General features: G+C 37.3%; 1 protein-coding gene and 1 pseudogene across 3 annotated transcripts in view; both read right to left on the reverse strand.

Moving 5' to 3' along the window:
* The window catches only part of USH2A (usherin), a 777,259-nt gene that overhangs the window by 554,485 nt on the left and 204,970 nt on the right, over positions 1–17,804 (reverse strand). For all 3 annotated transcript variants that reach the window (XM_037731607.1, XM_017509227.2, XM_037731606.1), the window contains exons 17-19: positions 11,707–11,865; positions 2,541–3,035; positions 1,225–1,494 (exon numbers count right to left, since the gene is read on the reverse strand). In XM_037731607.1, coding sequence (XP_037587535.1) covers positions 1,225–1,494; positions 2,541–3,035; positions 11,707–11,865 — 924 coding nt within the window. The remainder of the gene's footprint in view (positions 1–1,224; positions 1,495–2,540; positions 3,036–11,706; positions 11,866–17,804) is intronic.
* Positions 4,000–5,279, reverse strand: LOC108289689 (annotated as a pseudogene).

Genomic DNA, 17,804 nt, shown 5'->3' on the forward strand with positions numbered 1-17,804 from the left:
AAGGCATGGCGATGGTCTGGATTTCCCATGTAGGGAAATATGTCATCGAGCCAATCCAATGCAGCTGAGTGAACATTGTTCTCCAGAAACAAGTAAGCCTAAAGCATTCTAAATAACCCCAATGAATGTCTCAAAGTTTTCGTTAAATTTTTATTGAAATGTTCAGGGTACATACACACATACATTTCCCCCCTGCCACCCTTGAGCTCTTAATAGGGATTTCAAATGAGCTAACCAAAGGTGTATTATCAAAGAAACTCATTGCACTTTCATTAGCCAGTGACCCATAAGATTATGGGGACCCAGTATTGCAGTTTCACCCATTGCTTTTCATTTCTGACCTTGATTTTCCCCTTCCAGAATGCCACGCCTCATCACTTGTGCTATCATGGCTTTATTATTTGTCCAAGATGGCTGACAGTCACTAAGAGATGCTCAAGTATAATGCGCATTTTATTCATGAAATGATTTCCTTGGACATCAACTTAAGGGTACCCTCATCCTCCATATTTCTAACAGGTCAAGTTTAGATCAGGACTTCGGTTTCTTTGTTATCTACTGATTAAACACATAATCAAAGTGTATTTTTTTTCTTAAAGGCTCATGACATTTAAAGTGTTTTTAATATAAAAAATAAAGCGGAGGCTTAAAAATGTTTGCCTTAATGAAGATACTCAAGAAAATTTAGGTATGTGGTCCTCCTTCCTTATCACCATGCCAACTGCTTACAAGCACACTTGTGACTTATAGATTTTGATGTCCAGGATTCTGTCATTATGTACAATCTAGTATCTAAACTATTTATTTTGGAAAGATAAATAAAAACAAAGACAGATTTGTGGACTTGGTGACAGTTATCTCTTTCCTTGAACATAAATTATGCTGTATATGGAGCAAGATGAGACGTGTCCAATCCACTTCAGGACTGGAAACCAAATGCTATTTCTGACAAACATTCCCCAAAGACTATAACTATAGTTAAGCCATTTTCGCCCCATGAATTAATAACTAAAGCATTTCCTTTTGCCCCCTAAAACTTATTGCAAGTACTTTATGACCTTGAGTTGTTTATGTAACCAACCCTTATATATTAAATATTTCCTTGGTCTATGGAAGTTTCTAATTCTTGCTTTTCAAAATGTACTTTAGCAGTGTTGACTTTAATTTGAGAGAGCACTTGCCTTCAGAGGTTTTAAAAGTAGAACTTAAAGCATTGATCTTTACCTGATTCTTCCGTTCTTTCTGAGACCCAAGCAGAAGACACGCTTCCGGCCATATTCACAGCTAAGACTCTAAACTCATACTTGGTGTATGGCTCCAAGCCAGTGATGGTTGTAGTTGTTTGAGGAGGTTTTAATGCATTTTCATTGGACGATTCTGCAAATGAATGAGGACTGAGCCAACCACTGCTCTGAAAAACTCGACTTTCCTCAGATGTGGTTTCTTTAGTAGATCTCAATCTTCTCATGTATAGTTCATACCTTATAATTATTCCTAGGGAAATTAAATAGTGAACCAAGGTGGCTCGTCAGACAAAGGGGTAACTTTGGGGGTAGGTTAGGGACAGGTCAGTTAAAGAATGCTAGATTTTCATTATCCTTCTACTTAGGTTACTGTCAATTTTTTAAGCCTTCAAAGTGTAGTATTTAGTAGTTTAGTAATCTAGATGACAGGTACATAGAAGACAACAAACTGATACATAGATGAATGATAAAATACATTTTTATAATGTATAAAATACTTTTAAGGCATACGCATGGGGAAAACAAACCAAAATGGACAACATATAGACAAAAAATAACTATACTTTATCATAGATAAATTCAATCTTTTTCAGAATTGATGGTCATTAGGAACGGCCAGTTCTTTCAGGGAATTTGATTATCGTAGCTCCAGTCTGTATACTTTCACATTTGAAGGTTTTAATTTAATTTAACATAAGCCCTGTTTGCATAAATGTTATAGTCAATTTCTACCCAGTTTTACCAAATAACTTTAAAAATCTAAAGAAAGATTTTGCTATAGTATGTACATGATATAAATGATCAAAAATCTATGAATGTGTATCTGGCCTATATAACCAAGGGTTCAATTGTATGAATGCAAAAATTAACTTAATGGAGTCGGTTAGCTTGCGTACATATTTTTTGTAATATTTTATATCTTTTTCTCGCTTAAAAGATTAAATGCACTGCTTATGAGTGCCCTAACTTGTGACACAGTCAAATATAATGCATTTCATAAGTGAGTTTCAAATTATAAACATCATTTGTGTTATGGCAGATGTCATTAAGAGCAAAGATAATATTAGCCTTTTAAGGGGCAATTTAATTGAATGGAATTTGTTATTAGAAGAAATACACTTGTTCCACTAACCAGGACAAACACTATCATATATCTATAGAAACTGTTTATCCATTATTATATTGTGCAGTTATGAAAAGGAATACAATTGCTAGACTCTTAATTGCACAATTACAATGCCTAGATTCTTATTTATGTCTTACCCAAGAAGGGGAATCTTGGTCTTGAATTCTTACCATTTAGTTCCATTGGTGGAGACCATTCTACGTGAAGTTCTGTAGAACTGACTGTCTGCACCTTAGGTGGGCTTAGTCTTTGGGGAGGGGCCTGGGCTGTGGTCACTGTAACGGGCAAGCTGTGTAAACAGCCCCCGCTAGTACATGCTTGTACAGAAAAATAGTACTCGGTGAATGGAACCAGATTCCAGATGGTAGCTGAGGTTTCATGACCTTCGTAGGAAACGCATGGCTGACCACCAGTCAAAGGGACACAGGACAAAATATATTTCTCTATAGGCCCAGATAGATTTGAGAGTGTTGTCCAGTTCAGTGCCACAGAGTCTGGGCCAATAGGAAGGATATAACTTAAAGTCAAGTTTCCCTCTGGGACTCCTGGTTTTGTCCTGTAAGTGACAGCTACACTCCTTGTTGAACCATGCACATTGGTGGTCTCGATGTAATAGGAATATTTGGTATATGGTAACAGGTCAGTGTCTAAGAAGTATTGAATACCTGGAATGAAAAGAAAAAAAGACAACAGTTACATTTCACAAGTTGGTAAAGAATCATTGCTAACTGCTTTCCTATCAAATTATTTAATTATATAAACTATACCCATCTACTCTTTTAAGAAAACATTTCAGATTTTTAACATTGAAATCATGTAAATACCAGTTGATTGCTTTTATTATTGAGTATAACATAAAAGTGCCATTCGTAACAAAGAATATTTAGATGTCTGTTTTAGCTCGTTTCACTTTTTATAGTGTCCTTTTGATAGAAAATCTAAGAGAAAATTCTTGCAGTTGTCCAAAACAGAAGTAACTATGTTTCCTCTATGTAACTGGTTTGCTTGTTAAACACTAAATACACCAGACTAAAGGTTAGTAAACTACCACCAAGAGGTAAAGGTGTCATCAGGCCAACATCTTGACTGGAACATTTTCTTATTTTCTGACCTACAGAAATGATGTTTATTGTTTTAAGCTGCTAAATTTTGGAGACATTTGTTATCAGCAATGGGGAATTTACACAAGAGTAGTTCTAGATAAGCAGGACTTCTATGCATGAAGGATTGTGAGGGCAGAGAGAAGAAGCTACAAAGAGGTTTTTAAAAAATAAGATAGGGAGTGGAGGTGATTAGGCACGTGATTGGAACTCCTCGTTCTCTAAGGACAGCAAATACATTGTAGGACTGTGAAACACACAAATGCCAGAGTGGCTGCTGCTTGCTTCCTCCTGGGGCTGTTGTATGGGAGATGGAAGGAGGGTTCCATTATGCAGGGGTATCCTAATGCAATATGAAGGTCCCGGCATATTTATGTGCTTACAGTGGAATAGTTAAGCATTCAGGGTCTGATTTTTTAATCCACAGAGTTTGTTTCTTTTTTCTTTTCCTTCCTTCCTTCCTGCCTACATGTCTGCCTGCCTGCCTCTCTTTTAACAGGAGATAGAGCTTCATTGTGGAAAAGCTAAGTTAGCAAAAGTCTGAAACAGCAACAATGTTTAGCCGAGCCCATCTATTTACAATATAAAGGGGTTGAGGTTTCTCATATACATCTGTACTGCTCTCCCTCAGCCTAGATATATCCCCATAAGCAAATTTCATTTCTTTCCTGGATCTGCCATTGGCCACAGAAGACACAGCTCTTTGGGGTGATATCCTATCATGTAAACCTAGGCATTTCCAGTCTTTTTTTTTTTCTTGACAGCGTCTGACTTTGTCACCCAGGCTGAAGTGCAGTGGCATGATCTTGCAACCTCTGCCTCCTAGGCTTCAAGTGATTCTCCTGCCTCAGTCTCCCAAACAGAATAGCTGGGACTACAGGCACATGCCACCACGTCTGGGTACTTTTTGTATTTTTTGTAGAATATGGTGTTGCGCCATGTTGCCAAGGCTGGTCTCGAACCCCTGGGCTCAAGCGATCCACCCACCCCACCCTCCCAAAATGTTGGGATGGCAGGTGTGAGCCACCGCACCCGGCCCTTTTTCCCAGTCTACACCTCCTATAGAGCACCCTGGGGTCTGACTGCTCAGTGGAGGAGGCTTCCGCTGGTGTTGTGGGGCGGGGCACCTTGGGTATTGATTCAGGTGGCGGCCACTATCTTCTCAGAGATGGCCCTGATAGAGCCAAGGAAGGCGAGACAATTTCTCTGGTGGCTGTTTCCAGTTGTGCCATGGGTACCAGGGGGTCACCTGGGATCAGGGTGGGGGCTGGTGGAGGAACACTCACAACCCCATGAGAGATACTGAGGTCAAGGTCCCGGTTTCAGCCTGGGGGATGTGGTTCCTGAGGAGACTATGATCCCTGGCTTCCTGGATGGCCCAGGTCTATCTCTTGCGTGGCTTCATGCAGACTCCAGTGTATGGAGCATGAAAGATGACACCCGCAGACAAGCTGTTCCAAGAGTACAACATGCAACTTGTGATCTCGGCAGATGGAGCAGGGATTCCCAGCAAGTTTATTCTTGCAAATCCATGTATTTCGAGTCTGCTGTGGGGGTATACCACCCTTGTGGTTGCCACCATAGTCAGCCCAGATAGGGCGATAACCCTACCGCTCCTGGTATTCTTCTGATTGCACATATTTCCAGGGTTAGTTCTTATAAGGGGAAATGAGAAGTGGGGGCAAAGAATCCTTTGCAGAGGGAGCTTTGGTGCAGAGTCTAGAGGGGAGCCTGAACTCCATTGGCACGTAGGAAGAGAGAAAGAATAGGAAGTCGCCTCAGCACGGGGTTTAATACGGACGCCGCCATCTTGACGTGGCCCCGTGCAGGAATCTCTTGGTTTCTTGAACAGTGAGGGTGCTGTGTTGAGAGCCAGTGAGCCTACTATGGGACCTTCTACGGCTGGGACAAAGTGATTCTTCCACCTCTGAGAGGGCCCAAGGGTGGATGTAGGAGACGGGGGAAAAAAAATCAGAAAGTTCTCAGCCTAGGGGAAGGCTAAAACAGCAGGGTATTCATGAGGCCCTGACCAAGCTGAGAATGATCACGTGTTCACCAGCTTCCTGCATTAGACACCGATGCTGTGAGGATGCCAACGGTTGACATCTGCCAACTACCTCTTAGAAATGAGCCTGCATCCTCTGAAGGGCCTTCTGCAAAGGGCCAGAGGGAAGCTGCCCTTCCCCAAATGTCATGGTGGTTGAGGGAGGGGAATAATTAAAGACTGAACAATGCAAGGGAATATCTGAATGAAAGATGGTTTTGTTATTCTATTGCATATGTTATTGCAAATTCTTCATGAAAATATGTTGAGTATTGCATTAGAGTACAATCGGGACACAGAAACCACAGAGTAATTTGCACAAGAGAAGTTTATAGAGAATGATTGATTATAACATGGTTTTACTTCCTAAGTGGTACAGAAAACTCTAAAGAATATAGGAATAGAAAAGACAGGAAAACGTCACCATCCCTAGTATTAAGGCAGAGCACCCAAAGAAGAATCATATTCAGGAAAGTCCCCTAGGGCTGAGATTCAGATTTTCTAGAGAGCATGCAGCTGTGGCCCTTTGTTATTTATATAAATATTTATTAGATTAAAGTTACCTTGATCCCACAATAAGGCTGTTGAAAATATTAACAAAATTTGAAAAATCATTGAAGGCTAGAACAATGATGGAGAATAATCTATTTAACACGCCAAAAGCTAAAACCTAAAACGCAAAAATAAACATCAGCACTGAGTATTCCAAAAGACTGTCTGGCATAAGCTTAAACTGAAAGTTGGAAGACCTATAACCTGAAGACAATCAAAAGAAGTACAGTACTTGCTGGATGTTTGTAGCAGCTGAAAAATGGAATATAATCCTAATAAAAGAGAATGTATTATACAAGAGCAGTCTAATAAGAAATTAGAATCAGATAGAATCGGGATGGGAATATGCATTTGTGTAGGAATACTGTATAAGGCGATTTATAGTGTGATCTAAATAAAAGCATTTGAAAGGGTATAAATAGGATACCCATTCATGGTATCATAACATAAAAGTAATACTCAGGTTAAAAGAGCACTTATCTCAAAGTAGTTGCTCTCCTTTGTGGGGTAGGGATCTTCAACTCGGAGTCTGAAAACTTGCTGTTACTGCAGACTTCTGCATTTTCAGAGTAACATTCACACTCCTTTGGCTCAGCACTGATTCATGATCTTGGCCAATATTGCCCTGGATTGTAGCACTCCCCCAGTGTACCACCTACCAAAGCTACACGGAACTGCCCATGATTGCTGAATGTATCTTGTTTTCTCATATATTTCCATGTCTTTTAATACAAAATTTATTTCATGACCGTCACTCTTTCTCAACTACAGTATCTGAGCCAATTTGGCTTATTTTCCCTCCTTACTGGGAAATTATCAGTGGTTCTCAGTTACCATCATTGCCACCACAAACACGGTTACCTCTTCTACATCTCCCACAATACCCTGCGCTTTCTTAACACCCCAGGTTTACTCTGATTCAAAATTTATATATTATATTGTCATTTTGGTTTACTTATATGTCTCCCCACTCAATAAGGAGAACTATTCCTTTCAACTTTGTATTTCTAGCGGCTGATACAATTTCTGGTTTGGAATAAGCACTGAACAAAATTTTATTAAACACATGAATGCTTTTTCTCTACATATCTAATCTATTGTTCCAGTTAAGCATATTATAGTCCCCTCTTATCCACAGGAGATACATTCCAAGATTTCCAGTGGATGCCTAAAGCCACAAATAGTACTAAACTACATATATATACTTTAAAAAACAAGGTATATCTTTATGTTTTATTTAAGGTAGAAGTCAAGCTACCACTTTGGGAATCATACATAATCAGCCCTACATTATCTCTACCACAGCCCCATTCTTGGTTGCTCATAGGTATCTTATGTATCATGGGAAGGAAGTGAACAGTTATTGGAGGAAATAGCACTCTTCTGTTAGTGTTAGGTTTCCCTTTAGATTCTTTGCACCAAAGCTCCCTCTGAGAAGGATTCTTTCCCCCACTTTTCATTTCCCCTTTAAGAATGAACCCTGGAAAATATCTATATCTATATCTATCTATATCTATATATATTTTTATATAACATATACATAAACCTATATATATAAAACATATAACCTACATATATAATATATATAACCTACACACACACACATATGTATAGGAAAAAGAACAGTGTATATATAAATAGATAAAATCAGATATATATACTGTTCTTTTTCCTATATATACATATCCATGATAAAGTTTAATTTATGTTAGGCAGAGTGAGAGATTAACAACAATAACTAAAAATAAAATAGAACAATTATAACAATATACCACAATAATAGCTATGTGAATATGGCCTCGCTCTCTCAAAACATCTTATTGTACTGTCAATTCACCTAGTTGGGGGAGCATTGTTAACCGTGGATCACAAACTACAGAAAACAAAACCGCGGATGAGGTGAAACTATTGCATTAAGAATATCAAGAACCTTATAGAAACAGTTGCCTGTCATCTTCTCTTCTGTTTTCTTTCTCATCCCATCTCTAGATCTTATGTTTGTTCATTTACTCCTCTCAGAGATAATTGAACCATCTTACCACTTGTTACATTGATCCCTTGATGTAGTATGGCGTGAATTATCACATTAAAGATGGAAATGAATAATAAGGGTAGAAATGAAATACCAGGGCTCATTAAAATATTTGGTTGTCTAAAACGCTAAAAGTTTAGAGTTATTAACTATGTTAATAGCTATAGATGATAGAAACCATTGTTGCATGTAAAAATAATCATCCTCTTAGTTTCCCAAGGAAGAATTTCTCTAACGTGACATTTAGGGGCTATCTTTCCCACTCATGCCAACCCAAATAAGGAACAACTCGTCTGACTGTGAATCTGGGGAGTTAGGGGGTAGGGAGCAAATTATGTTCAGATCAGCCCATTGATTTTTCTGTCTTCTAATTTGTCTTCCTGCAGGGAAGAGGATATTGTCTCTAATCTGACTTTCATCAGTAATGAAGATCATTTTTATTTTTACATTGGATAAGCCTACTATGTCTGGTGCTCCTTCAATTCCAAACACAAATAGGAACAATACCAAAAAACAGTATGAGATACTGTCCATTCTCTAAACCTGCAACACTAACACAAGAGTGCTATTTCCTCCAGTAACTGTTCACTTCCTTCCCCATGACACATAAGATACTTATGAGCAACCCAGAATGGGGCTATGGGAGGGATAACGTAGGGCTGATTATGTATGATTCCCAAAGTGCTAAGCTTGACCTCTACCTTAAATAAAACATAAAGATACACCTTGTTTTTTAAAGTTCACAATCTTTAAAATTATTCACCATTATTAGCTTGCTGTTACTAATAACAAATAATTTGAAAGCCTTAAAGATGGTACACCAGTATATCATGATCCCAGAATGGAAAATACTGTCTTAGAAAATCCCATAGTACGTCAGGCTAGCTAGAAAAAGTTTCCATTCTAAAAAAGAATTCTATAAAGGTCTCAGAAAAACGATCAAACTTGCTCGGAAGACAACACTATTAATTTTCTTTGAAAAGTTCAATGATTCTCCACCTATAATTCCTAATGCCTTTATTTAACCCAAAGATTTGTGTTCATCCAGCTGAATATAAGTAGTGTTTCCTTTACATATTACACATGCTAGCCACGCACTAGAAATAGAGTAACAAACATGAGGCTATTATTAGAATGATACAAAGTTCTGACAGTGTTAACCAATTGTTCTTACTGTTCAAATGCCATCATGCAGATAATTTTCACATCATTAATTACAGTGATTGTCAAGAAATGCCAGAAGTGGCATTTTTAATGAAAAATAAGGTTTTAGGAAATAATACCTTGTTTAATAGGATTATATAAATGTCTGATTAGTGAATGAATACACATTTATTATGTAAGAAACTGTTATTTGGATTCCATATTAGTGCAATTGTGAGAAACAGCCAGAGTGTTGTACTTACATGTAATGTTCTATAAAATAGATCACAATATGTTACTATGGAAAACATGCCTCTGGCTTGAATAATATCATTGACAGTTTTAAGTTTAATTTTGCTATTGCATGAAGCTGTAGGGAAAATACGGTGACCCTAATTCACAACTTCAGAAATAATTCAACCAGTGGTATTGTCATCTTCAAAATCATTTTCAATATTTTTATAACTCCTCTCCTTCTCTATCACAAAAATTTAAGTTTCAGGACACCTGGATCATGCTGATATTTGGAAGAAAATAAACATTCTAGTAGCAGGTTTTTAGGATGCTTTGCCAACATGGCAGATGTAGACAGATGTTCATTTCCCTTTGCAATCTGCATCATGAAGTTCAGAGTTTCCATTAACTTTAAAGAAGACTTGGAATAAAGAAGAGACATGTAGAGCTAAGAGAAAGGGATGGACAGAAGTAGCTAAATTCAAGTCATATGAATTAGGTACAAAATGGAACCCAGTATCATGTATAAAAACTTTATGCTATCCAGGAGTTTTAAAGTCAATTAATATGTTAAAACAAGGCATCCTCCTAGCCATTTTAAGGACGGTTATGGAATTTCAGTGTTTTGACATAGCGTTATACAGTTCTCTAACTAACTAACCATGGTTAAAGCAGAATTTGGAAAACTGTATTAAATGAAGAGAACAGAATAGAAACTTGAATTGGAATTGCTGTTCCGAGGTTTCTTAAACTAGCATGTAGCTAAACATGGCTAGAAGGAAAAATCAGAGAAGATAGGGCTAGAATAATGTAAAAGTTAATATTTCTCATTCTGTCTTTAGGGAAACTAAAACATCTGAGTAAAATTTTTTTAAAGACAATTAATTCTAATAATTTGATTTCTACAAGTTCCTTTAAAAGCTTCATAAAAGTTACAACGGTAAAGATAGGCTTGATGGCTTGTTTATATCCTTCCTCTTTCAAAAGTTCATGTTGCTGTGTTCTATCTCTGTGGAAATAGCAATGTGCGTATTAAATTATACAGTTGCTTCAGTGTTAGTACTCTACTTCCAGATTTAATAGTTTTTTTAAGCTGAGAATTTTAAAAGTTGAATTCATTATAATAGAAATATTTGATAAAATTTCTGTAATATTTACAATTAGAGAAAACTAGATCTATTTATGTCTTCCAGTATTTGTAAATTAAAATAGTATAATTCTCAGATTATTTTAATAACTTTTAATTACCTTAAACCAGTGGTCCCCAACTTTTTTGGCACCAGAGGCTGGTTTCATGGAAAAGTTTTTCCATCAACCAAGCACAGGGAGGTGAGGAGGGATGGTTTTGGTATGGTTCAAGCACATTATATTTACTATTAGATTCTCATAAGGAGCATGCAACCTAGATCCCTCCAATGCACAGTTCACGATAGGGTTCGTGCTCCTATGAGAATCTAATGACACCACTGAAGTGACAGGAGGCAGGGCTCAGGCGGTAATGCTCACTCACCTGCTGCTCATCTCCCACTGTGTGGCCCTGTTCCTAACAGGTCACGGATCAGTACCTGTCCACAGCCTGGGGACTGGGGACCCCTGTCTTAAACAGTTAAGTCATAAACATTTTTTGTTTATTGATATATGAACTAAGATATTAGTTTATAGGCTATCATAGCCTATAATTTATTTAACAATGGACCAGGATTCTGTTATGCCATATACTATAATTTACTGAAACTCTGTTGAACATCTGAATCATTTTCAGAATTTTGCTATTACAAATAGTTTAGGTATGGACAGCTTTTGTGTCCATTTATGATTATTCACTTGAGATAAACTTCCTAAAGTAGGTTTGCTAAATCAAATGTTATGTTAAAAGGAACGATTTTTTATACATTTTAACAAATTATTGTGCATGAAAAGTTGTACTAATGAACTCACACAGACACCCAGCAGTTTATAAAAGTTCAAGCTTCCCTACATTCCCATCAATTCTGGAAGGGGTCATTTTTTTTCTTTGAGAATTTGATAAGCATTAGTATTTATCAGATAATAAGCATCTCATTCTTACTGCATTTTTTTGATTGCAAGTGAAATTTGTAATTTTTTCTCTGTTTGAAATACTCTGTGCCAGACAGAGGAAACCACAACAGCATTTATCCTCATGTCAACGAACTTAACTAATGTGTCAATTCTCAGAATATTTCTTTCTATTACCAAACTCTTAAACTCACTGTATGGGTATTGATCCTCTGTTGTGTAGATTTCAAAATCATCCCTGAGTAAACTGTAAGTGAGCCAGTGGGCATTTGGAGAATCAGGTGGACTCCAGGAGAGATTGATAGCAGAAGAACTTTGAACTTGTCCTCTGGGTGGAGGTTGCTGGAATGGAGCTAAATTACAATGGAGAGAGCATTTATTAGCAAAAGTAATCAATAAACACAAAAGCAAACCAAGGTAAGATATCCAGCAAAGAGGCCTTTCTGATTCAAGATTACTTTATCAAAAAGACATGTGGTTTACCAAGACATTAATAAACAAAGGGTTCATGAGTTCTCTAAAACAAAGCTTTTTATCTATAAGCATAAAAAAACTTTTTAGGTGAAAGCAGTGGTCATAAATATAGATGAAAGTAAAAAAAACACAATAGTCTACATTAAGCATTTATTTCTTTGCCTTTTTTTTCTTTTTGAGAAACTATCCAAGGATGTATAACATTTATTTTTTACATAGTTAATTTTTAAAATGATGTAAGTTCCATTGATACTTGAAATTTAAGCAGCATAATTTTTGGATTTTTAAAAGGAAGCTTTCCATTCCATTAAGCACAATGCTTTATCTTGCTTCAGAGAGCACAGTGTAAAAGAAAGAATGATGTTTGGTGATATAAATAGCTATGGAAGTTAAATAATCTAAATATTACCAAGAAACTATTTGAATATACTATATGAATGTACCATCACCTGTTAGAAGTGTTTTTAAGATGTAATACGATTGCTTATCAGGCAAAGAACATACCACTTTAGTGATGTTTTCTATAATATAAATATATATCATGAAAAAATTATGTTCTGTCAGTGTGAATTTTCCTTAGTCTCCCTACTTTTGAGAGTGGGCTTTCTTTTTCTCCCCCAGACAAAAAGGTAAAAACAACAGCTAAATATTTTTAAGGACAATCAATCACCAGTGTATGTACTACTATTTTCTGGTTTAAACAAGTTGCACAATCCTCCATCCATTTAGAGAAGCACAACCTAATCAAATATTCTCGTTAAATAAGATATTGGGGGTACAGGTTGCTGTGTTACCTTACTTTTAAACCATTCATCTTTTTGTTAAGAAATATGTAAATATCATGTACAGAAAAGAATCCATCAAATATTTAACAATATATTTAGCCTGGTGAGATGGCTCACGCCTGCAATCCCAGCACTTTAGCAGACCAAGGTGGGTGGATCTCCTGAAATGGGGAGTTAGAGGCCATCCTAAGCAACATGGAGAAACCTTGTCTCTACTAAAAATACAAAATTAGCCTGGAATGGTAGTGCATGCCTGTAATCCCAGCTACTCGGGAGGCTGAGACAGGAGAATCGCCTGAACCCAGGAGGCAGAGGTTGCAGTGAGCCGAGATCGTGCCATTGCACTCTAGGCTGGGCAACAAGAGCAAAACTCCATCTCTCTCTCTCTCTCTCTCTCTCTCTCTATCTCTCTCTCTCTCTCTCTCTCCATATATATATATATATATATATATATATCTCACATTATATATATAATAAAAATGTTTGAATGTAGATATTTCATGTAAATATACATATCTTCATGTACATATCTACATTTGATGTACATAAATATAAATAAATATTTACATGAAATACCTACAGTCACTAGAAGCCTCACTAAAAGAAAGCACACTCAAAAAGAGTAATCTGGGGAGGGCTTAATAAAGAAACTACTTTCAAAAGAGTGGGCAAAAGAGATGGTGCAGTACTCTCAGGTATAGAAACAGCAGAGCTCTTTCACTATTTATGTCAGGGTCCTCAAGCCAACCCTGAACCCAGTGTCTAATGATTCACTAGGAAGACTCACAGGACTCATCATATAGTCCGACTCATAACTAAGATTTATTACAATGAAATATTAAAGAATTCATCAACAAAGGGAAAAGGCACATCAGCGAAGTCCAGGGAAAACCAAGCACAAGCTTCCAAGAATTCTCTTCTTGTAGAGACAGAACGTGCCTAATTCCCCCAGCAATGCATTATGAAAATGTGTCTAAACTGTTGCCAATCAGGGAAGTTCCTTAGAAACTCAGTGCACAGGGGTTTTACTGGGGGCTGTTCATATGAGCAGCCTCTATCTGGCATTTACCCAAATTTAAGACCCCCACAAGGAAAGCAGGTGTTAAGCATAAACCGTATCATTTGTACAAATGTTTAAATGCAGTGGTCCTCTCTTATCAGTTCTGGGAATGGTGGGGAATCCAGATGCCAGCCAAAGGCCAACTTTGTAAGCAGGCCTTTCTAAAAATAAGCAGTCAGTCTTGCTACGTTAACTCTTCACACTATGTCTAGCTTAAAGGGGGACAGAACTCAGGGACAGGAAGGACTGTATGAGAAGCATCACCTGATAGAAGCTATGACTACTCGTGGAGGGATGCAGCTAGCTTGAGGCTGCTTCTACATGGATACAGGGAGCAGGGAATTAAATATTCTGCCTTTCTTTTCCACCTGCCCTTAAGATGTTTGGTGGGTCTCTCCTAGCAGCTGAAATCAACTAACTAAAAGCCAGAGGGGAATGGAGGCTGCTGATGTGAACCACATAGAATTGTGGAGGACAGAGCGAAGTGGAAAATGTAGGGAATAGTAAAATAAAGTTATTCTGCAAACTAGGCAAAGACTTCCAACTTAGAGCTGTTGCTAATTGACCAGGACCCCCAAGTGATGGACGCTGTGTAATAGATATAATATATGAACTCTGTTTAAGAGACATAATTAAATTATAACATTTTAAGACAGGATTTCAAGAGCACTTTGATACTGATACACACACACACACGCGCGCACGCACACGTTTTTGTCTACAGTTCCTGGCTTATAACTTCCATAGCCCTTGTTATTTCCTTCGTGACTAACACAATAAGCATTTCTTTTGTTAAAGTATTGGTCTTTTGTCCTAGGGTCCTGAAGCAGCTTCGAACAGTTTATGAGCGATACAGGTGAAGCATAGTCTTTTGCTACAATATTGGGGAGCTTTAGGCTACAGAAGTAGGCCTCAGAAAACAAGGTCTGTCTCTGTTATGTTCTGCTTTTACCTGTTCAGAGACACTAAAAATATACTCTAATCTGCCTCCACTTTTCTGTCCGAGAGCTGGCCATAAGGAAATTCTCTGACCTTCCTTGTTTGATTGTGGGTCATGAGACCCTTATTTTAGAAGGGGTCCTGCCCCATACCCTAGAGGAATGAATGCTTCAGAGAGAGGCCAAGAAGACTCTGAATAGGCAGCCTTGTTGGGTTTCCTCACTCAATTAGTATGAAATCACATTCCTTTTTTAAAATCACATTTCTACATGGTTGTCCCAGCTTCAGTCATCCCTATCCAATGAAGTCACTAGAAAGGGTCTAAGAGGCCATGGTGGGGTGGTGGTGGCACTACAGGGAGAGCTCCAGGTAGTTCAACACATGGAAGTTCCTGGAGGGTGGGACACCTAGGGAGGACATGGAAGCTCCGCTCCCCTTTCCATGTGTCTCATCCTATGCATTGCTTCATCTGTATCTTTTGCAATATCCTGTATTATAAATCAGTAAAAATAAGTGCTTCCTGAGCTCTGTGAGCTGATCTGCCAAATTAATTGAACCCAAGGAGGGAGTCACAGGAACCCCAATTTATAGCCAGTGGGTTACAAGCACGAGCAAAATACCCTGAAGCTTGTGATTGGTGTTAGAAGTGGGGGGCAGCCTTGGGGACTAAGCCCTCACCTGTGGAATCTGCCACTACCTCCAGGTATATAGTGCAAGAGTTGAACTGGGTTGCAGGATATTAATGCTACAGAATTGCTTGTTCATCGAAGCATTCTATGTTGATGGTGGTGTGAGAACAGAGCAGGGATAAGTTGTTATATTCCACACAGCACTGAATGTAAAATATATAAAATTCCATGTATTCTGAATAGGCTTCATAAAGACAAAGTCTGATTCTAAGGCACATATATTTAAAGCATATTTTAAAAAATATTCAAACTAGATATATGCTCATTGCTCTCCTTTTGTCATTTTTCTTCGGAACTGTCATTGTTACAATAATATTCCAACAGTCTATATGTCTATTTAGACAAAGGACAAGAGTAGTAACAATTTTGAATGACACATGAAAAAAGAATTATTTCCGAATAGCATCTTACATTTTTTAATTCATGGATTTTCTATATGGTCACTTTGATCAGTTAAGCACTGACAGTGCATTTGATCCTTTCAGCAGTGGATTTTAATTTAGGATTTTAAATCCTGTTGTTCTTAGAGGAACCACAAAGATCATAAACTGCCTCATTTACAGCACTCTCAAAGAACCTTGTAATTCATGACAATTTAATATTTTTTTAGTGAATATTAGTGATTTCATCTAAAACTCTGCATGCTATCAGGAACACAACAGATTTCAGAGTTAGAGCAATCAAAACTGACCTTCAGATGATTTTCTAAGGCAGCAAAATGCTTTGGGGATGAATGAAAATGAAAGAGAGATAGATGTTTCACTCCCATGTCAAAGGGTATAGAAAATGATTTGCATTACATGAAAATTTCCTTGGCAACAAAAGTTCTTCACACACATAGGCTCTTTCCAAACATTTAAGCTGATTACTTGCTATGACCATGTCAACTTCAATCTTGTCTGACTCCACAGCATAAATAAATAGTACTCCTTTGGTATTTAAAGTGGAATTTTCATAAACCAGAAGGGTTAGATGACTTACCAACACTTTGAGAATATTATTATTAAATCCTGGGCATGAGAAAACTTGAACCTTTATGTGCTTAAAGTAGAATTCCTAGAAAATGTTCACATACTCATTCATAAAAATTGCCAAGAATGGTCTTTGCACATGCTAGACTCTCTTTTATGGAATGAGAGTATAATATTGTGACTGGATCCATCTCTTTGGGAACCACAAACTTGAATCTCATCTTGGGAACTTTGGTAGTTGTATGATTATAGCCAAATATTGATTAGACTCTCTGAACCTTTTCTCATTTATATTGAAGATGATAATGTCTCCCTGTCAGAGTTATTTTGAAGATAAGCTGTGTGTGTGCACGTGTGCACATGTGTACATATATGTATGTAGGAGTATGTTTGTGTGTATGTGTATAAAGTAATTGTTCAATAAATATTACTCTTTTCCCCTCTACCCTCCAGTATGTTGCAAGGCATTCTTGAATCTTACATCCCAAGAGTTATAAATGACTTATTTGGCAATAAATAAACACAGATAATATATAGTAATGAGAAAAGTACATCTAAGTATCTTAATAAGAAAAATGATCACACATAGATCCTGCATGGAACTTATAAGACACTGACGATCACATGCCTAAACATAAAAGGAACAGTGAATAGAAATAACATTGTGGAATTATACTATAGGTTTCTTGGAAACACAGAGAAAACAGACAGTGCTTTCCTTATTGAAGTCCAAAACTAGATGATGAAATAACATAGAGCAATGATGGCTGGTGGGGCTCCAAACATAGAAATTCTTTGTGGAAGTCTCATTCTGCTAAAAGAAGGGCATTGTGGATTTATGAACTGTATTCTTAATACTTATGCAGAAGAGAAAACAATGATGGAAGAACTACACATCTGGACATGATTCTGCTCCACAAGTGATTGGTTGGAAAAAGGGAAAGACCAGGAACATTAGATGAGCCATATTCTCTCTCAGTGTCTGTCTCTCTCTCTCTCTCTCTCTCTCTCTCTCTCAGTGGGGGCACTGCCCTGTGAAGACAGGCTTCTAGACTCCCTCTTCCTGTTTGCTGTGCCATTCCTGCATGGTCCCGGGTGGATGACTACGAAGCTGACCTTCAATTGAGTACATGTATGATGCCTACAAGGGCCTCTCAAGTTATTTTAAAAATATAAAATTATTAAAAATGATTATATTAGTATAATGTTGGGTTTATTTATATATTATGTTATTTTATTATATATGAATTTATTTTATAACATTATATATAACATAAACAATTTAGCAGGGTCACATGATACAATGTCAACTTATAAAATTAATTGTACTTCACTATACTAGCAATTAATCTGAAAATACAATTAAGAAAACAG

Source organism: Cebus imitator, unplaced genomic scaffold (genome assembly GCF_001604975.1).
Source record: "Cebus imitator isolate Cc_AM_T3 unplaced genomic scaffold, Cebus_imitator-1.0 Scaffold411, whole genome shotgun sequence".
Taxonomy (NCBI): domain Eukaryota; kingdom Metazoa; phylum Chordata; class Mammalia; order Primates; family Cebidae; genus Cebus; species Cebus imitator.